Source organism: Aplysia californica, unplaced genomic scaffold (genome assembly GCF_000002075.1).
Source record: "Aplysia californica isolate F4 #8 unplaced genomic scaffold, AplCal3.0 scaffold00796, whole genome shotgun sequence".
In the NCBI taxonomy this organism is placed as follows: domain Eukaryota; kingdom Metazoa; phylum Mollusca; class Gastropoda; order Aplysiida; family Aplysiidae; genus Aplysia; species Aplysia californica.
The window spans coordinates 207272-229583 of NW_004798066.1; the positions used below are offsets into that span (position 1 = coordinate 207272).

A 22312-nucleotide genomic window follows, 5' to 3' on the forward strand; every position below is an offset into this window, starting at 1 on the left:
TATATGTAATCGTGAGCTGAAAATTGGTAGCTATTGGTCAACAGTGGGAGGGGCCTATGCAACATGATCGGTTGGAGGGACTACCTAACAACAACGACAAGTGATTGAATTATGACGGCTCGCCCACAATGTCAGGGTCAAATGCACAATTATTTATGACAAAACGTAATGGAGTCACTAAGGTGGACGTCTAAGACAGGTGTTATTGCTTAGTGTGATAGGGGTTGTGTGTTAAAATATGGTTGCCACTGCCGCGTTGGACAGGTGCCCGTTTTACACAGTTAAATTTATAGAAAAAACGCAAGGGGAAAATGGAAAGTGGCCGTTTGTACAGGTGGCCGTCTTATAGAGGTGGCCGTCAGGGCAGATTTGACTGTAACTCATTATTTCATCTCGTGATTGGTAAACAAGTTCCCTTGACTTCGAGCAGTCGGGGGCTACAAATTAATAGAGGACATGAAAACCTTGTTGTACTGCCATCCCCACTGTAGGCCTACCGATAACTCCATGCTCATCCCAAGGTAGGCGGTAAAAATGGGCTTGAGTAGTTTGACTGTATCTTTTCATAATGAATCACAACTGCATTATCAAATACAGATCCACCTGCTGCCAGACAGTTGGGAAAGGCACAAAGAAGGAGATTATCTATTTCGACTAGTTCAAGCGAAAGCAAAAGTTTTTCATTGTCAAGAATACAAATCTGCTTCAAACCTTTCATTGGAGATGCTGTGTCCGAGGTCAGAGCAGACATAAACGGTACAATATATAGTACTGTCCCTAAGTAGTAGCCATATCATTCACTATCAGTTCAGTCTCACAAGAAAAAGACCCAGCTAAATGTTGTGCACAGTCCCAGAGACATCTTTCATCAAGATACATTCTTTCTCACGACAGAAGAGGACTTTCAAGGTGGCTCCACTGCCACTCACAGACAAGCACGAGTTGGTTTCTTCTTTTTGAGGACCTGTGATAAGGAGAAAGAGTGCGAGTATATATAAATAGATATAAGTCAGTACTATTCTTGTAATTATGTGCAATAGTTTGAAGAAACAAGCTGGGAGATTACACGGGAGTGACCATCAAAAACTCACAATGAGATAAGTTTAAAGTATGGTACAGGTTCACCTTTCTTTTAACAGGTTATTAACACCTATCGAACAGTAGACGAGAACACTCGCAATGCCTGACTGCTTCCTTGGGACTGCGAATGAGTATACTAACAAGCAAAGTGACCAGACCTAAACAATGGTCCATCAAAGTTTCTCCAAGTCAAAGCATAATGTTTTCGCCAACCCATCGATTAGTTCCAAGTAGAGGTTTTGCTTCAGATTTCTAGCAATTAAAAGTGGAAAGCGGTAAAATGAGTTGAAAAGGATATTTCACAAACCTGAGGCGCTTATCGAAATTTGACAATTTGTATGGATGCAGACAGTGATGACTTGGACAATGACCTAAATTATTCAGATTGAGAGTCATCAGATCAATACAATACAAATGTGACGTGGAATAGATTTTGAAACATTATAAATATTATTGATTGAGGAGGAATTTACCCTATAAGTAGACCTAGAACAAATCATTTGGAATGGAGTCTAGGCAAAAGCTTGCAGGCATTGTAGGCTATCAATTACATAATTGTAATTGATTACATCAAAATATTTTTCTATGAAAATGTTTATGGGATAGGAAAACATATTCTCAACAATCTGGTAAACTTTCATGTCTCTAACTTCACTAGGGACAGAGTCATTCAGTGCTGCCTAAAATTCCTGGTGCAACTTATCCTCAAATATCTCTTTATGAGTGAATCAGTGCCGTCCATACTTTGCACAGCAGTTTGCATCTGTTTGTCTTAACTTAATCATATTTTTCCACAACAATTAAGACTAGAATAAAAAAAATTTCCTCATTCTATAAATCTTGGTCACGCTGTAGCTAGCAATATGGCACGATCGTTGCGACATTCACTTTCAGTGATAGCCCTAATGCAAACTGTTGCATCATGCTACATGTACAAAAAAGGGGGGAACACTGTTAAAAATGCATTGGTTTTATTTTTAGCGCCAAATAGAGCAAAACCATTCTGAAATGAATATCAGTCAAATTCCTTTTGATTCCAAAATATTGTGTTCAAATCTGAAACGCAAAGCTTCAGTGTTGAACGAAAATATTTTTTGAAAAGTTTTTTTCGCATCACCCTGCATATATTAGGTATCAGAAACTAAATTTTCAAAGTACCTGTATACCAAATTTATCTGTTCCATTTGAAAGGCTTTATATCCACTGAGCATTTTGGTACCATTCTTTAACCTCTCAGTCAATTTTTAAGAAAACGGTAGTTGTTTAAAATTTAATCACATTTGTTAAAGTCAGTCACTGGCTGCAACCCCATGTTTGACAGATAATAAAAGAGTACCAAGTGCACTAAATGTCTCCAAATTAACAGAGTACAATCACTATAACAAATATATGGTGCCTAATTTCAAGACTGTGAGATCATGAAAAATCAGTATTTTATTGCCTCAAACACGATGATCTGTCGTTATTTCGACAAAAGCACCGAGCATTGACCCGGCCGGCGCCGCACCGGCCCCCGCGGCGAGCGAGTCAGCTCTATACTATAGTGTACCCCGGGTGGGGGGTCACATGCTTTCCGAGCCTAGCTGAAGGATTGATGCAAAATAGTTCCAAGCTGATTACTTTTTTCTAATAGGCAATAAACTGATCTTTAAAGTAATACCTTTTTTGAGCCGGTATTTTGCATATATTTCGTGTAAAAAAAGAGCTTTGAAAATTTTGACTGTATTTTTAAAGGCTTTCTATTTAAATGCCAAAGGCCTAAATTATACTACAGGAAAGTCCATTTAAAGCTCTACACTTCTCCGCCAGTGAAAAGATGGTACGAGGGCTGTCCCACGGAAAACCGGAAAAGGTCCATAAAATCAACAATCTTTGTCCTATTTTAATAAAAATGTTACACATCATACCTCAACATGTGCTTTATTTCTCAATGTAATCACCTTCCCGCTGGATGCATTTTATCCAACACTGGATCAGGGAGAAGATACTCGCCCTGAAGAATTTTTCGTCAAGGGATTTCAACCAATCTGTCACAGCTTCCACGAGGTCTTCGTCGTCGGAAAATTGCTGTCCAGAAATATGGCGTTTCTTTGGTCCAGAAAGGTGAAAAACTGACGGGGCCAAGCCAGGACTGCGAGGGGGGTGTGGCAGAACTTCCCAGCCAAACCTTTGGATTCAGTCTGTCGTAGCGTTTGCGGTGTGTGGTGTGGCGTTGCGTTGTCATGCTGCAAAATGACCCCGCTGGACAACCGGCCTGTCTTTTTCAGCACACAACCTCTCTCAACTTATGACGATTCTGGCAGTATCTGTTAACATTAACAGTTTGTCCTGGTTCTAGACTGTCAAGAACCAGAACACCCATAGGATCCCAGAAAACCGTGGCCATGAGTTTCTTCACCTGTAATAATGCTTCTCAGGAAATCTTTATCATATTGTTGGAGGTCTCCAGGTGCGTTCATGACTCCCATGACAGCTTGGCGACAACGATTCAACAAAGTCTGAGACACTTCAACACGTTGCGTCATGTGGTCAGCTATCAGCTCTTTTGGGACCCATCGAGCAGAGTCCTTTCGATAGTGCAGCTCATCAAACACTATCCTATGGACAGTCGACTTTGAAATGTTTAGCGACTCGGAAATTTCGCGATTTTTTAGGCACCTTTCTGTATGAGTGAGTTCATTAACGCGACTCTTATTGTCCTCAGTCTTGGCAGAAAAACAAGGTCCTGGGTGAACTTTGTCATTGACATCCGTATGCCCGGATTTGAATTTACTACACCACTCATAATATACCTGCGACTTTGCCATTACTTTCTCCCCGTCAACTGGCTTTATTTCAGTGTGTATTTTTATAGGTTTGATACCTTTTACGGTCAGAAACCGAATGACAGACCTCACTTCTACCCTTGACCAATTTTCCAAGGGGGCAGCCATGTTTTGAGAACTGCTGTGTTCGTTTAGTTAGTGTGATGCTCATGGTGCTCAATTTGGGAAATTTCTAAATGATTGTTTTAAAAGTGTGCGTTTACAGAATGTGAAAATATGGAATAGTTTTCAAATTACAGCTAAATTCCCATTTTCCGTGGGACAGCCCTCGTATATAATCATCCCTCGTTCCGCGAAGCATTTGAATGCACGCATGTCTAATTTTTTAACTAGCCGATCACGCATTCCGACCGCGAGGGGTTTCATTTTCTTCTGCGATTCTCCAGCTCCTAATAATCGGACATATATACAAATTACACCATTGTAAAGAGGAAAAGCTGAACTTTTACAAGGTGTACGGCATTTGGTGTTTTATAGCGAAAGAGCAAAGAAACAGCGATCGGAATTACCCCGATTTCACCGATACCACGCGCTCGGAAGCCGTGAGTGCCGGCGAGGCCGTGTTTACGCTACCTACATATATTACGTGAATGATGTCACTGCTGCGAGCTCTAGTACTCTTTATAACCTCTTTGATAGTGAGATTGGTGCAGTTCTTTCCCCATCCCTACCTTGGTACGTGGCCACTCGAAAGTCAAGCTGAGTCAGCACATGCTCAAGGGAAGTCAGCCTGGCAGGGGCAGTCAGTATGACCAGGCAGCTCCTCAGTTTGCTGAAATAAACCAATATATAAAGTTTTTAGACATAAAACTTTACCATGACCTAATGTGGATCCAAAATGTTTATGCCAGGTCTCCATGTAACTTCTATTCTAAAACATCATTCTCTGCACCCTCAGCATATTATACAGTGCACAGGGGTACTATCAGTGCCATGACACTGACGAACACTTAGCAATGACATAAAGAATCATAAGAGTAGACCAACAAAGAAAAAATTCAAATTGTCTGAAAGTACATTTTCTTAATAGGATTACAAAGAGCTGTAGAAATGATGAAATTCACCTTTAATTCATTAAAATCAGACTTTTTTGTTATAGTAGAGGGTTTTACGGCGCTCGCAAGTGCATAAGGTCATATGAGGGCCAAGGGGTGGGTGTCAACAGAGAAGTCTTTACAGGGAATCAGACTGCTCACCTCTCTAGCTTCAACAGCACAAGGTCTGCTTCGACTATCAAGGCACCCCAAAACAGCAGGTCACAAGAAAGTGACAAACATACAAAAGAAGTAGAGGAAAATGACAATAGTAAGGATCAGGAAAGAAAAAGCAGCAGTTCCCTGTGTAGATCAGGCACAGTTATGAGCGTGACAAGAGTCAGCCCATTTACAATTCTACTATGCTTGAACGAGAAATGTCCCCCCTTTGGGAGAACGAGAAATGTCCCCCCTTTGGGAATGGCCTGAAGACACTTCAGTCAGTGGCACCTCCCGGGGGGGTGAAATCAGACATTAAATTTTTCAAGTTACAAGTTATCAAGGTTTAAATTTATTCAAAACTTAGAGAATTTCACACAGCATGCACATCGATAAAAAAGCAGGACTTCGAACAGTCATACAATCATGTAAGGACAATGCACATACATACTCAGTCTTTTTGAGGTTAAGGACAATATTGAGGCATACAAAGACTTAAGAAATCCTCGGGTATATAATTCAGATTCTGTAAATCCATAAAATTATATGAAAATAGCTTTTCAGTGAAGAATTTTTGTTTGCCACATCAAAAAAGGTCAATTTCGGAGGTCTGTAGATAGAAAAATTATTATCCTATAAAGCCAAAACTTTGTGATGTTGTTGATAACAATGCAGGGTACAAGCTTAATTTTTATTTTACAAACATAGGAAAAAGAATTTAAGTATGTCATCGTGAAAACGACAGAAACTCATTTGCACATTGACACAAAGAGTGTGCAAAAACATCTTTTTGTTTTTGTTTTAGTGAGAGATTTATGGCACTCGCAACTGCATGTCATATGAGCACGCTGAAAAAAGTTGGTTCCATTCCCAATAGTTCACTGCACAGTCTCAGACTGAGTCTGATTCTGGTCAACACCTTTACTAAAGTGCCACAATACTAAAAATTTGATGTAAATACATTTTTAATTTAAAATAATTTTTTTAATGACATTACAAATTTTAAAAACAATGTTATTTACAATTTTTCATAAGGCCAATGGCCTTTATAAAATCAAGGATTCTGATGGGATCAAAGAAGGAAAACAGATCTTGCAATTTTTTTTCATCTCTAAAATATTTCCTTCCGGTCTTTCCGAAGTCTAGACATTCTGTTAAAATGTGTCTAAGGATAAAATCTGTGTCGTGGCTTCTTTTCTCTCTGAAGGAGGTATTTGTGTGTCCCATGCCTAATCGAGTAAAAATGACTTCGTCTCTTCTGGAGAGGCCTGAAGGTTTTCACGGACCCAGTTTGGGCTTGATGTTGCGTAGTTTATTGTTTTCTTGTTTATTCCAATGAGTCTCCCACAGACTGGAGGTGTAGTTTTTTATTTATTTTTAAAGTCAGTCTGTGGAGGAGTGTCCATCGTTGATCCCAACAGAAGGGATAAGGACTCTTTCGCCAGGAGGCCCACTTGCTCGTTTTCTCAGATGCCCACATGTCTAGGTAGCCATACAAACACGATATTTTTCCCGGTTTCAGCCAAAGAATGTATTTTTTGTTGTAACCTAACTATTTTTGGGCATAAGAGTGTAGTATGTAGGTGACGTGATGCAAGTTAGACAGGATAAGAAAAGATTTGTTAGCAAAATTTTCTACGAAGTACAATGCCATGTCAATAGCAGTGGCCTCCGCAGAGAAAATGGGAGCTTCGGGATGGAGTCTCTTCTGGTGTGTACTGTTTAAGGACAGGGCAGCGGCGCCCGCAGCGGAGTCCGATTTGGAGCCATCTGTGAAGATCAGCTCCGCACTGGGGTATTTTTCTATAAGTTTTTTGTATTCTGCTTTAAATGTTTTGGTGTTTGTACTTACTTTGGTGTGTATGGTAAGCTGTAACTCTATTTTCGCCTTGGCGAGGTGCCTCGGAGGGAGTTCGGGGAAAGAAATTGTTGGATGTCTTGTTTGGAAAATTATCTGTTTTTAAAGTCCTCAAGGACTCTGAGGCCGAAGGGTTTGATGAGTTTTTCGTTGTTTTGGAATTTGTTTATGGTGTCTGGGCTGGTTCAGAAAATACAGTTGGGTGCTGGATTCTCTGGTGTTAAGCTTTACTCAATTTCAATAGCCTATTGTAGTGAGAGTTGTGAGCGTCTTAGTGTGAGTGATGGTATGTTTGCCTCGGCCTGGAGGCTCTCCACTGGAGAAGTGCGGAAAGCCCCCAGGGCGAGGCGGAGTCTTTGGTTTTGTACAGGGTATAGCATCCTTAGAATGCTGGGTTTTGCCGATCCATAGACCTGACAGTTGTAGTCAAGCCTGTATCGGACGAAGAAAATGTATAGGTGGAGAAGGTGTTCAGAGTCCCCACCCCACTCCGGATGCGATAACATTTTCAAAGAGTTTAACGCTTTCTGGCACCTCACACGCAGGTCTTTTATGTGCGGAATGAATGTGAGTTTCTTGACAAATATACTATAATGCCGAGGAAATGAGCCTGGTCCTGGACGGGAATGCTTTCCCCGTATGGTGTCAAATTCGGTAGCAGCACACCTCTGCCTGATCGGCAGAAGTGTACTGTGACAGTCTTTGATGGGGAAAACTTGAAGCCATTATTATTTGCCCACTTTTCAAGTTTGTGCAGCTGCGTTTGAAGGTGCCTTTCCATAGATCTTAGTTGAGGATTTTTCGAACGACAACATATCAAGAAGTCATCAACGTATAACGAGCTGTCTATGCTATTTTCATGGGTCTCAACTCAGAATTCTAAAAAAGGAGGAACTTTCCGGGTGATCGCCACAGAAGCCCATTTTCGGGAAACACCCATTATTATTATACTGTTGAACCCTAGAATGCTGAAATAAAAACCATCAATTTATCAAAGCAATGTTATTTCACACCAATTTGAGAGTTTGGGAGACAATTTCAAGTAAGAGTCACGTACCAAATTTTAAATATTTACAATCTTGATTACGTACAGAAAGTGGTGGCGCCTGGGGTCTAGTGCGACTTATTTACATTTTCCTTTCATCATATTCGCCTGTTTAAATCAGAACATCGACTGTCATGATTCATGTTATATATATATATAGGCCTATATAATAAATGTGAATGACAAAAATTAATACTCAAACTCAAAGTAGAGTACACGTAGAATAACCCAAGTAGACATATTCAGTGCGAGAGGTGTAAGAACTGTGGGAGGGCAAGATGCAGTGATAGTGATACTGAAAATCTGCGAATCTTGAACAGAAAGCTAAAATATGGAGATCTAATTTAATGTCACCAACCCAATGAAACGCGAACACTTAGACCCTTATGTTCCATAACACGCTTACAAGTTATGACGGCTCCCGATTTCACACAAGGCCTGCAACAACGCACAATTTACTTTGCAGTTTGCAGAGAGCTGATGTAGTAATCAAAATTCTATACTAGATTCTACATTAAACATTTATTTCCAGTTTCAGATTTTTTGTCCTCTGGTGTTGCATCCAGCCCTCCCCCTATCCCCGAGTGCGTCTTTTTAAAAAATCAATAATCTCCCCCCTTACCTGTACATGTACTTCGCAGCGCTCAGAACGCGCGCAGGTTCATTGACCGGTCACAAAAGCGAGCCCAACAAGACGCTTGTATAACTTTCTTTTCTTTTTTTTTTGTTGCCCCCACAAGTGACAGCACAGTGACAAATACCGGTATTGATTTATTTTCATGGCGACACCACGTTTGTAATGCCAAGCCTGCATGTTACAATGAATGTTGCGTTATTAGACAATTACTGACAAATTTCTGGGTGGTAACGACAGCGAAAGTAGACCTTGATTTTCCAGTCAGTCGAGCCTTGGTGACACAATTCTGCTTGCCGCCAAAGCCGCCAATTAGCGTAAAACGTACTCTCAGAGCCGAATTAATTATTAATATCACAATCGTGACCGGCAGAAATGAACTTGAAGACGTTATTGGAAATGGTTTTCAAATATTTGAGATCTTTTATGCATTTTCCCGGACCTATGCGATTTTTAAAAAAAATTCTCGGGGCCTGACAGTCACCCTGCTCCCAATAACTCTCTTTCTGATTGGCCCGCTGTCGCGGCAGTAACGGAGTTTAGCGGAGGGGATGGCGGTAGCGGAAATCCGCTAAATAGCGGACTATTGAGACCCATGTATTTTGGAGAGTCTTAACAAACTATTTTGATTTCGAATAGGAGAGGAGAAAGGATGCTTCCCTGGGGGACACCTTCCTCCTGTTGGTGGGGGTCTGAAAGGCAGGATCCGACACGAACCTGGAAGGAACGGTTCTTCAGGAAATTGCCAACGAAGGCAGGGAAGTGACCGCGTATGCAGAGAGCGTGCAGGTCTCTGAGAATGCCGTACTTCCAGGTTGGGTCAAAGGCTTTTTCTAGGTAAAAAAAGATGGCCATCACATGGCCTCCTTCGGCAAACGTCTCGCGTATAAAAGTCTCCAGGTGGACCAGGTGATCCAGAGTGGACCGTGTTTTCCAGGATTTCCTAAATCTGCACTGAAGACCGCTCAGCGAGCCCGTCGTCTCCAGTGAATCATTTTTTCTATAAGTTTGCACAGACAGCTCATTAGTGCTATTGGTCTGTAATTGGATGGGTGTGTGTGGTCTGTTTGTTAGCCTGTTTGGGTATTGGAATGACAGTGGCGAGACGCCAAGACTCTGGAAAGGGGAGCGACCGCCACAGGTCGTTGTATATGTCTAGTAGGAGTGTAAGTGTGTCTGTGGAGAAAAGTCTAAAGATCTGGCTGTGGATGTCATCCGGCACCGGGGCTGTATTGCCTAGATCCAAGATGCATGATGTTCTCTAAAGTTCGTCTAAAGTGAAGCCTGCATTGTTGGTTTCAGTGTTCTTTGAGTGGAAGTTCAGGTGGTGTTGTTCTGTTAGTTTTGATGTTTTCAAAGGTGGTGAAATTTGCTTTGGAGGAGTTTTTGGAAAGAGATGCAGCTATTGTGTTTGATGTCTACTTGTGTTTCAGCTGTGGTTCCATCCGGCCTCTGAACTTGCCGGATGGTGTCTGTGCGTCTTCCCAAAATTTTTTTGCGATTTCAAAATCTTGGCTGAGTGGTGTCTGACTCTTGATTTTGGAGATGTATTTTCTGAACGATTATCTTTTGCTCTCCTTGAGGCATCTACGTGCCCCAGCTTGAGCTATAAAGTAATTAATTTTGTTTTCCATGGTGTTGTTGTCGAAGGCTCTTCGATAAGCTGCTTTCTTTTCTTAACTGCATCATCACATTCCCCAGAGAACCAGATCTTGTTTTTCCTGGGTTTTGGAGATGTTTTTGGTACGTGTTAGTGGCATATATCTAGAAGCGTTTCATGGAATTTTTTGTAGTTGAGGTTGAAAGTGGGATTTAGAATCTGAGAACATTCAATGGCGAACCCCTCCAAGTGCGCTTTTTTGAAGTTAAAGCGTTCTGGGATCGGGTCGTTTTGGAGGCTATTGTTTTTTTAAGAGAATTGGGTCATCCAGCACAGACCACTCGAGATTGAAGGGATTAGGTCTGGGGTACAAAAGGAGAGGCTGTGTTTTAATATCTGTCCTCAGAGAAAGTTGCATTTGAAAATAGCAAAAGTTGCAAAAAGTTGCAAGAAAAATCAACAAAAGTTGCAAGACATGTACAGCTAAAAATGTCATGGAATTATAGGAATACGTTGTTGGTAGATATATGCTCATTGCAATCAAAGAAACCAACATGAGTTTTTTTAGATTAAAATCAAAAGTTACCGTACCAAAAAAAACCCAACTGCATGGAAGTTGCATGGTGCACATGTGTCAGATCTTTAAACTTAAACTCCCACTGACATTGGGCAAGTGTGACCAGTGTGGTTTTGGGGCTGTTCAAATATAATCTTACACCTTTTGGGGGATTTTGCCCCCCCCCCCCCCCCCCCCCCACTTTTCTTACATTTTCCACCTCTCCTCCACCCCCAAATCCAGTAATACTAATATTTATTCGCTTATAATAATCTGACATTTATATTGCGCAAATCTGTGTTACAATCATTGGTCTATGCACTTTACTTTTACATAATAGTATTCATGAAAAACATGCATACACACATGTGACATAATAATTAAATATGGTATAAACGGAACTTTTCCGGAAAAACTTCTAAGCGAATAGCAGAGTTTACTCTTTTTTACGTCATGTTTTGTTTTTAAAAATTTATGTTGTCATAAATTATTTTCCTCGTTATTTTTTCACGTGACAAAAGTATAATAATTTTACTTCGGTTCAGACAAATCGATCGCGCCCGACTCATTGCCTAAAAAAAAAATGCATTGTTTTCAGGCAACGAGTCAGGCGATCATCCCGACCCGATCTCATCCACAACGGGCACTGGGCACCCCGAAGTGCAAAGGAAGTGGTAGATCTAAGTTCAGGTAGGCCTACGAATTGTCCCCCTTCGCGTCGTTATTTTTAGTTGTGGAAGAAAATATGATTTTCCCAACTTTTGCAGAAAATTGCCTAAAATTTGTGAATTCACGAAAATGGCAAAAGTGGTGCTGAGGCCAAAAGTTGTGTGCGCAACTTTGGGGTTGCCCGCGCGAATTTCTCTGAGGACAGATAGATCGATATGAAATTTTGTCAAAAATAGAAACTCACTTGTTTTGAGCCACCCAGCTGACAGAGTCTGATATTGTGGCACAGAGTCGGGCCAGACTCCGCTCAATGTTCATCTCCTAAAAGAACAACAGAGTACATACATTGGTTGTTCACCAGTAGAAGCCATTGACATGTGTTAGAATAACAGTTCATAAAGAATGAATGAGGACAAAAGCAACAAATAAAAAAAATGAAAGGAGCAGATGACACCAACGTATGAAAGAAACTTCATCATTCACCAAACAAAAACAGAAGCTTACGGATTAAATGTCCGTTTAGTGATGGGGGGAAAATAGGATACAGCACTATTGATTCATATTTCACTGGTCTACAAATTGTCAAAAAGTGTCTGCTTCAGGGCTCAAACATCACTTCCGAGTGGATTTTGGGATGCTGTTATGTTTAGGTCTAGTTTTCAAGATATTCAGATTTCCATATTTTACCAAAATAACAAATAAGAACTAAAGAAAAATGGGGGTCACTTCATACATAGTTACCTAATTGTTTCAGGATCTACCTCTTGTACTCAAGTTCTGGTACATTTCTCGCAACTATCCAACTATCTGCTAACATATTATCCTTCCAATTGCCCTGATGGTGCTTCCCACAGCTGCAATATCTTGTTGAAAAAGTTCCTGATATTCATCACTCACAGCATCACATCCATAAGACTGTCAACATCGTTAACGCAGACATCTTGCCCTTCATTGTTAAAAAAAAGGTCAAAAATCATTTTCATGAATTTTTTTAATTGTGAGGCATGCTGACAAAATAAGTTACTTCTCGCAATCAAAAATAAATGGAGATATTGGCCAAAAATCGACATTAGGGTCAAATTTGTACAGAAGTCTCCGCCTAAACGCACGGTACTCGGGAGGGCTCCTTAGCGAGTGTTTATACGGAGCGTGCGTTTACATGAACCTTAGCAAAGGGAGGAAGGGATGCAGTCATCTCATTACCTTGACTTGATATGCTAGTGACCTCCCTTTAGGGTGGGGGTCACTTTGGGCCGATAATGTGACGACACGTGACTGTTTTGTAAAAGATTCCCCGACTGCGGATAAGACTGCAAAGGCGTTGAATTGGTATGTTTTTTTGTTTTTTTTGGGGGGAGGGGCAGAAAGACAGACTCGATGTAATGAATGCACCATAAAATGTCGGGAACCAATAGCCTAAAAAGAAATTGTTGGTGATAGTCATAGAGATGACGGCCCAGCCACGTGGCTTTCCAAGCGACCACCCTCGACCGTAAATTGCGTGTTGCGCATCATAGGCTTAGGTCTAACTAAACATTAGCCAACACGCAGTCACTCAAACACCAGTCAGAGACCTTCTCTCAAAGAGATGCATTTCCAGTGACCAATCAAATAACGTTTCAGTCCCCCAACCCCCCAACATATCACCAACCAGTCCTAGACCTATGTGTCTGGAAAGTTGTGTGTGAAAATGCTGTCCATCACTCTCTTTGTTCGGCGTAAGGGGCAGTCTCGCAAAATATCCGGTTTTCTAGGCTTGTTTTAAGCAAGCTATGCAGATCGTACAGTAGTCGTAGTGAAATTTCCCTTAGTCAAGCTTTACCTGTCAGCGTGTTTCGCAGATTGGAGCGTGCGTTTAGGGGGAGTGACCGTGCGTTTGTACATCTAAATTATATAGTTTAAAAAATCGCCAGAGGACGAAAGCATGCGTTCGAGCGGAGCATGCTTTCGTATGGCGTGCGTTTAGGCGGAGACTACTGTAGATTTTTCTGTTGATGTCATATATTCTTTTAACTATAACCTGTCTTTTCTAAATCCGAGAAGTAACTCATTTTGTCAGCACGCTTCACAATATAATATGCTCATTCTCAGACCGCCAAAAAGCAAATTCAATTGCTGGAGGCTATTCTGATTGTTCTTCGTGCTTGGGCTCGTGCAATTTGAGGTCTTCATTTGTTTTTTCGAGTTGACCAACTTTCTGAGAGCTGATTTTTTAGCAGTTTTCAGGGAACCAGAATGTATTTTTTCAGGGTTTTTCTGTTTTACTTTTTGTTTTGGTAAGTGTTTTTTTACTGCGATCACAACTGCATAAGGCCATATGAGCGAGTGGAACACAATCAACATTTTTAGTTTGGTAGGAATTATTTTTTAAATATGCTTGGGTGGCGGCCGAAGTCTACTATTATCGTGTTTAGGGCTACCGGGAAGGTATATTCCCAATTTTTAAAAAATAAACAGCAAGAAATCTTGCCTCCTAACCAAGATTCCTCAAAAACCAGTTTTACAAACCGGTCATAACTGATTGTGTGTAGTAGGTCATTATACTGGCCCGTCTAGACTGAATCCAGGGACAAAGTGCTGTGTTGGTGAGGGAAGTCTCACCTCAACTAGTACTAGTACGGGTTGCATCCCATAGTGGGGATTCAGGGTCCATTTTTGGCAAGATCAGACCTCCAGTTGACAGATCAGAAAGAAAGTGGGGAAGAAGACATAGCAAGAATGGACAGAGGATGCCATGAACTAGTGACGTACGAGTGGCATCCTAACCGTGGGGAGAGTTGCACCCCCTGTTGATGGGACAGCCAACTATTTTTGTTTAATTCCCCGGTCAGCTCGGGGAAGGCAGAAAGGAGGAACAAAAAAATTCAGAAGACAGACGATACACAAAAGTAAATGTCTCGCATGCACACCTGAGTGTTGATGTTCAAGGGCGACATTTCACCATTGGAGGGGTTGCACCTCATGCTGGCGGAGCACTGGGTTTATTTATTAGCCCCTAACCTACAGGGGGCTAGAAAATAGGAGACGAAGGACTAAAATTAATTTAAGACTGGAAAGAGAAAAGTTGAGTTGGGAGAAATGAGTTACAGCCTCTCGTTACCCAGCTAAACTTGAAATGGTAAGACCATTATTCCTCAATACACATCTAGCATGACACTACAAAGGGCACTTTTAAAAGCAGTGAGACCAGAAGAGAGACATCAGTCGCACAAACACTCAGCAACAAAAGTGGAAGATTCTAGTCTTACAAGCCTAAATTGTTGTGTCAACTGCACAGAAAACTGACCCAAAAGCCAGTTTAAACTTCACACACACACATACACATACACACACACACACACACACACACACACACACACACACACACACAGACACACACACATACACTCACTCACACACACACACACACACACATACACTCACTCACACAAAGTGAAATCCGGTTATAAACAAAAGTCCAATTCTGATATCAGTGACTTTCTCTTACTGTTCCTAGTGAAGGTATCTTACTTATAAAAAACATGGGGAAAAAATGGGAAAGACCAAACAGAAAGCTTTGCCTTGTGCAGCACAATTCAGAATAATGTTTGTGGTGGTTGTGAAACGTAGTCAGAGGTCAGTGAAGTAAACCTACAAAAGGGTCATAACCCTTTCAATGTAAAGCGTTTGTACCCCAAAATTAAGTTAACTCAAGATGTGTAAAAAATTTTTCCGAATGGTATTGGAGGGATTAAAAACACATTGATATGTGTAGGGAGAAACAAAATGAAGCAAAGGACACCTGGATGAAAATTTGAGAGCATACCTAGAAAATGTGGTCAGAAATTTGTTTTAGGAGTGATTGTCTTCGTATAATTTATAATGCTCACTCCAACTTTTATTGTATCTGAACATAAGCAATTCTCTTCTCAGCTTTTAGTTTTAGTAAGTGTTTTACGGCACTTGCAACACAATAAGGTCATATAAATGCCAAAGACTAGAGGTGTTACAAGAGAGTAACAAACACAAAAAAGGAGGAGAGATAAGGATGATAGAAGTTTGATAGGAAAGAAGAAGCAAACCACACCAGAGCACCCGCCAACCACCCAGTTCTCAGCTTTGGATTGTAGCATAGGTATTTAGGGACAACGATGAAAGGTGAGATGGAGGAGAAAGAACTTTATGCAAAAGGATGAGTACACACTTGAGTAGCGACACAGGGGAATCTGGCACTCATCAATTTTAGGGATTTGGAGTTATTGATATAATCTTAAAGCCTATTTATTTGCCTAGCTTCTGATGAAAAAAAATACCATTTATCTCCAACAGAAATTGAGATATTTGCAAATGAAGGAGGTGGGGGTCAAATTGTGTCACAGTTAAAATTAGTGAGAAAATGGTCCCCAAAGTTAGGTGGTGACATCCAAAGCTGTAGTGTCTATGGAACCGTAAATTAAAGTTTTGTGTGCCTTTGATCAATGTTTGTTTGTTTTAGTAAGAGTTTTACGGCACTTGCAACACAATAAGGTCATATAAGTGCCGAAGATTAGAGGTGTTACAAGAGAGTAACAAACATAAAAAAGATGGAGGGAAGATAGAGACGATAGAATTTTTACAGGAAAGAAGGAGCAAACCACACCAGAGCTCCCGCCAACCACCCACTTGATCAATGTTTTTCAGTAAAGTACATGCAGGAATGTATCTTTCAATGGACATATTTGTTTAGCCCAAAACCACAAAACAATTTCCAGACTCTTGGGAAAATTTCAGTTTCTTCGATTTCATTACTTTGATGAGTGCCTGGAGTCACCATGATGCCAGATATTTATGTTTGCTCGGTTAGCCCCCATCAAAATTCTCTCGGAAGCCCCAACATTTCAGATTATGTGCTACTGTTTTTGGATTTGAACTTCACAACCCTGCAAACTGCAGATTATGTGCTACTGTTTTTGCATTTGAACTTCACAACCCTGCAAACTGGTATGTCAAAAATCAACAGAACTACTGTCACCTGCACATAGAGAGGAAAAGAATAACCCAACAAAGAAAAACTTAAAATCGAAATTCACCACGTACATCAATCTGGCAGGCATATGTAAGGATGTCTTCCACTACAATCAGGCTTGGAAGCTCCGCTTTAGTGTGTATGTCAGCACACCATTGGACTAGATTCTTCACATTCTCAAGGTACCTGAAGAAACAATGACAGCACTGATTTCCAACATGAATAGAAAGCCCCTATTGTGAGCTCAATGCAATTAATTCTAGCTGTGAAGCCTCTGTGACAAAACAAGAATCTAGATTCTCAATGAGATAGACTAGCACAGGGACAGTTGATGCCAAGTTACCGCAGGAAAGACAGATTGGTGAGAGAGATGGGGCACACACCATGCAGTGTGTTATCTTAAGCCACACCACATCAGGATTCGGTTGGGATCAACGACGGAAAACAGGTCTTGCAATTTTTTTGCATCTAAAATATTTCCTTCAGATCTCTCCGGTCTAGACATTCTGTTACAATGTGTCAATGGTGAAATCTGTGTCACATCCGACACAAAACGGCTTCTCATCTCCCTGAAGGAGGTATTTATGTGTCAGGGACATGTGTCCGATGTGTAATCGAGTAAAAATGACTTTGTCTCTTCTGGAGAGGCCAGTTTGGGCTTGATGTTGTGTAATCTATTGTTTTCTTGTTTTTTCCAATGAGTTGCCAACAGACTGGAGGTGTAGTTTTTTACTCTATTTCTAAAGTCAGTCTGTGAAAGAGTGTTCGTTGTTGATCCCAACAGAAAGGACAAGGATTCCTTCGCCAGGAGGTCTACTTGCTCTTTTTCTCGGATGCCCACATGGCTAGGTAGCCATGCGAATACGATACTTTTCCCGGTTGCAGCTAAAGCGTGTATTCTTTGTAGTAACGTAACTATTTTTGGGTGTAAGAGTGTGTAGTTTGTAAGTGAGGTGACGCAAGACAGAGAGTCAGATAGCATAAGGAAAGATTTGTTAGGAGAATTTTCTACGGAGTCCAGTGGTCTTCACAGGGAAATTGGAGGCTTCGGGATGGAGTCTCCTCTGGTGTGTGCTTTTGAGGATAGGGCAGCGGCGCCCACAGTGGATTCCGATTTAGAGCCATCTGTCTTAGTGAGAGTTTTACAGCGCTCGCAACTGCATAAGGTCATATGAGCACGCGAAAAAGGTTGGTTCTGTTCCCAACAGTACACTGCACAGCCCGATTCTGGTCAACACCTTTATTAAAATGCTATACTAAAAATTTGAAGTAAATAAACTAATTTAAAACAACTTTCTAAATAACATTAAAAAATTTTAACAATACCATTCACAACTTCCCATAAAGGCCAATGGCCTTTATAAAATCCAGAATTCTGTTGGGATCAACGACGGAAAACAGATCTTGCAATTTTTTGCATCCAAAATATTTCCTTCGGGTCTCTCCGAAGTCTAGACATTCTGTAAGAATGTGTATCATTCTGTAAGAATGTGTATAACGGTAAAAATCTGTGTCACATCCGACACAGAATGGCTTCTCATCCCCCTGAAGGGGTTATTTATGTGTCAGGGACGTGTGTCCAATGCGTAAGCACATCAGTGCTGCGAATGGTCAAATACAGCTGCCTGAGAAGAGGGAGGGTAGACTCTGCCGTAAAGGTCCTTTTCCAGATGAGATAGATGGTTTGCTCGGCCCGGCGGCCGTACCCGCTTCGGCAAGCCGAGACTTCTTTACATTGGGAGCTGGGGAAGGGTCTTTGGGGTTTTTTGATTCCATCATATAAGATATGTATATGTTTCAGCTCTGGGGTTCCCCACCCGCTATCGAGCACAACAAGGGGGCACATTGCTCGGATAGCCGGAGCTGTGCCAGGACTACCCCGGGGTTATACTCTTCACGAGAGTGTGCAAGATCCTCTGTCAAAATTGACCCAGGGCCGTCTAAGAGGACAACCTGGGCCAAAGAGATGTGTTGGCGAGGGACAGTCCGCAGACTGATCTGAACTCACCCGCCAGGTACCCAATTTCCCTCCGCACGGGTCGCACCTCACGGTCAGCGAGGTGCCCGCTCCCTGGGATGGGTGACCACTAGTTTTGCACCACATGAGGTTGGTTTGGTGGTGGAAGAAGAGATAGAAGAAGTAAGAAAGAAGGAAGGAAAAGAGGAAGATACACGAAAGTAGGTGTCGCATCCAGATCCCAGAGGGTTGGGGTCCGTGTGCGACACTTCGTTATTGGAGGGGTTACACCTCCTACACACGGGGTAGTGGGCTATTTATATACCCCCGACCCACAGGCGGGAAAGGTTTAGCTTATTTGGACTAGATAAATGTAACCCAAATAAGCACTCCCCATAGTTCAAAGCCTAATTCAGCTAAATGTTTATTTCTTATGATATTTCTTACCTAAGATTTCAAACATGACTCGGTACAAGTAAAGTCCCCACCCCCAACCACCACCATTCACAATGGCAATGAATATATAGCTTGTCATTTTTTTCAGGTAAAGCCAAAATCCCTCTGTGACCCCAAATGATGAGCACTAGGTCAAGCATTTTCAAATGAGGGGATAGAGTTTACTTAAATTTTACCCATGAGCTATAACAGAACTTACAAAAAGTCCACATTCCTCATGACAGTAGGTTCTGGCACCATCATTCCATGCACGGGAGGTGGCAACTTTTTTAAAGGGTGTGTACAAATGTGAGTGACCATGCCCCCTGAGGAAGCCATGCTCACCGCTGCTTGGAACACTAGGGCCGTCTTGTCTCTGAATGAAGAGAAAGTGGCAGGTAACACAAGTGACACAATATACATTTTCTAAAATTAGAATACAAAATATAATATGCAAAATTCAATAGATAAGTAGCCTACCTTTTAAAAAAAATTGTAAGAGTTAGGTGTACTCTAATGACCTAAGTGTCTTGAAATTTGCATAAATAACAAAAATTGCCAGAAAGTTTTCCAAGACAAGAGTCCATAAGAATGTATTCAAAACTGACAGATTTTGCATTATGCAATTAATTAATAAAATGTTTTAAACCTTCTACAGTAGTCTTTACCTAAGATCCCATCAGTTTAGATCCCAGTTCACTTTAGATCCCGCATTCCATGTCATAATTTACGGAACAAAACCCCGGGCGGGCACAGCTGATCAACCAAGAGTGAAAATTTGCTATCTTTAACATGACCGTAGCACCAAAGATCAGCCTTTCTCGAGAATGTGATCACATGTCTGTTGTAAATCTCCATTAAACGGTACAATGTTTGCCCTCCCAAAACATCGCACTCGTATCCAAGCTTTCCTTCTGACCTAACAACACAAGCTGGGGGGGGGGGGGGGGGTAGGGCCTACAAGTCCATATTAAGACAGGATCATAAAAATATCATATCGAACTGTGAACTCATCTGTGCTTTTGCTTCCCTGACCATTGCAACAGTTGTCTCTACACCCAAATTTGCGACCGAGACTGAATTTTAATGGGTCTGGTAACACCACAACGGTGCGTTACAACAGAGGCAGGGGAACTCTTAGAGAGATGGAAAGCTATATATTCTGGACACGTAAAGGGGAGGAGCAATAGAATCACGTAGATCTTGAGACAAATGATAAGATAATAGGTGAAAATGCATGCCTCATGACATTTTGATTGATCATCAAGGATGGCCACTCTTTGCTCACCATAAGTCATACTCCAACCTAAGGCCTAAGGGTCAAGTCAGTACATTTTAGAGTAAAGGGAGACCATTTTATCGCTTGTAGGCCTGAACATAAGTCACCATGGATTCCTCCCATGGTGTGTTGGCTAAAATCCCGTTCGCCTAGGATCCTGTACAGTACATGTATAATCCACTTCGACAGCCAATGTATCAACATTTTGACATATCGACATATTTTCCAATTACGAAATGTTTCCTTTAATATCTTCACTAAACAATTGCTCTCATATCAACTTTATTCGGCCCACTCTGCTTTTTCGACATGCTTCCAGGGGGAAAAAGCCATGATAACGGTCAATGTATTAGTTCTTCATTCAGTCCGCACATCCGCCAAGTACAGTAGCCTATTCGACACATCAGGCTTTAGTAGGTCATGTAGGGCCTAAACAGAGTAGTCTCCAATACATGTACAGTACAGTGCCTCACAAACGTGAGTGTCTCGCACGCTGGGCATCACCTCCCTACCCTCACTCCCGATCGCTCACTCCCCTTCCCCATTCCATTCTCAGTCCGTCGCTGGCAAGTGCCACGGTCAGAGTAAGTCAGTGCCTCACCTATCAATTTTCCCCAGCAAGCGGCCTTATAAACAGGCCGTACAAGGATGCTACAACAAAGTTAGCGCTGGTGTGTAGTGTGCGCCTCACGCTGCTCCGTCTCGGTTACCGTAACTCCACCCCTACTCCCCCACTCCCCTCTTGTTAGTTTCAAGAATCAAGGGTAGCAACCAGCTTTAAAAAGAAGTGTTGTCTTTTACCGGTGACCTCCCCTTGTTTTTTTCCTCTTTGGCCGTATATTTCATTTATCGACATTTATTTTAAACTTTTGTTTTGTTTTGTTTGTTTTTGTAAAGTGTTTTACGGCGCTCGCAACTGCATAGGTCATATGAGCGCGCGGGACACACCTAATATTTTCAGTTGGTAGGAAATTTTGAATTTTGCCCGGGTGGCGGCCGAAGCCTACTCTTATCGATTTTAGACCACCAAGGGATCTTTAACGTGCGCAACTTGCACACGGGCCCTCCGAGATTTTTCGCCCTTGTCCAAGAAGGCTAGGTGTAGATCTTTCCTACCAGAAGATCAGGGGTGTGGCAGAAAGACAGCAGTAAGGAGGAGCCAAGGAGTAGCAGTAGAAAGGCTGCAGAAAGAGTCAGGAGCCCAGAGGAGGGGCAAAGGAGGTGAGGGGGTGGGGGCAGAAAGTGGAAATGAAAGCAGACAACAGAACATTGCTAGAGAGCAGGAAAGGAGGTGAAAGGAGACAATTTTAGAGAAGACAATTTTTTGGTCGCTACCCGGATTTGAACCCGGGACCTTTGAATGAGAGGCCAACACCTTAACCTCTAGGCCACGAGAGCCCCTTTAAACTTTTATATTTTACATCAAATCCACTGCCCAAAGAATGTTGATATAAACGGATTATATAGTAGTTTATAACACTGAAAACCATGAAAGAATTTCTTACGCACGATCAGGTCCTGCTATAACAATCTTGCTAAAGTCGTCCTCCAGCAGCTGTTCCATCACTTTGGAAAATAAGTTTCTATCATCCTTAAGCCATGGGGAGCTCACTGGAAACATGAGGGGAAGAAAAGCCATCCGCTTCCCTTGAACAGAATAAATCAAAAGATACAAGACTTAAAAACAAAAACAATAAGACTCTTACAGTAACTTACAGCACATTAAAGCAAATATTCTTTGCGAAGTTCATCAGTCAGCATACAAGGCACACACTATAGTACCGAGACAGTGTTACTTATGGTCTGTACTGATATTCTAAAAGGAATTGATGAAAGAAAGGTGTGTCCTCTAAAATCTTTTGGACCTTTCAGCTGCATTCGATACCATTGATCATGACATAAATACTTGAGAGACTAAATACTACTCTATTGGTATAAATGGTAGGCCTACTGTCATGCAATGATTTGAGTAATATCTTCAAGATCGAACACAAGCAATTGTGGTTGGAAACACTTCTTCAGATAATGTTTTACTCAGATTTGGTGTTCCCCAGGGGTTTGTTCTTGGACCTGTCTTGTTTCCACAATGTATACACAAACCTATTGCTGATATTTTAAAGAGAGTGCTCATTTAGGCCACATCTACCCTTATGTGGGGTGCATATTTAGGCCACCTATGGCCAGAATAAGGTTCTAT

The 22312-nt window shown here is 41.5% G+C and overlaps 1 protein-coding gene across 2 annotated transcripts in view; it reads right to left on the bottom strand.

Moving 5' to 3' along the window:
* Nucleotides 1-297: 297 nt before the first annotated feature.
* The window catches only part of LOC101851897, a 29771-nt gene continuing 7756 nt past the window's right edge, over nt 298-22312 (bottom strand). Inside the window, exons 2-7 of one of the 2 annotated variants that reach the window (XM_005109606.3) lie at nt 21621-21762; nt 19057-19212; nt 16516-16630; nt 11705-11781; nt 4577-4677; nt 298-964 (exon numbers count right to left, since the gene is read on the bottom strand). In XM_005109606.3, coding sequence (XP_005109663.1) covers nt 834-964; nt 4577-4677; nt 11705-11781; nt 16516-16630; nt 19057-19212; nt 21621-21754 — 714 coding nt within the window. In that variant the 5' untranslated portion in view covers nt 21755-21762 and the 3' untranslated portion in view covers nt 298-833. Of the gene's footprint in view, nt 965-4576; nt 4678-11704; nt 11782-16515; nt 16631-19056; nt 19213-21620; nt 21763-22312 lie in introns of those variants that run through there. The other variant, XM_005109607.3, reaches the window with a different exon arrangement.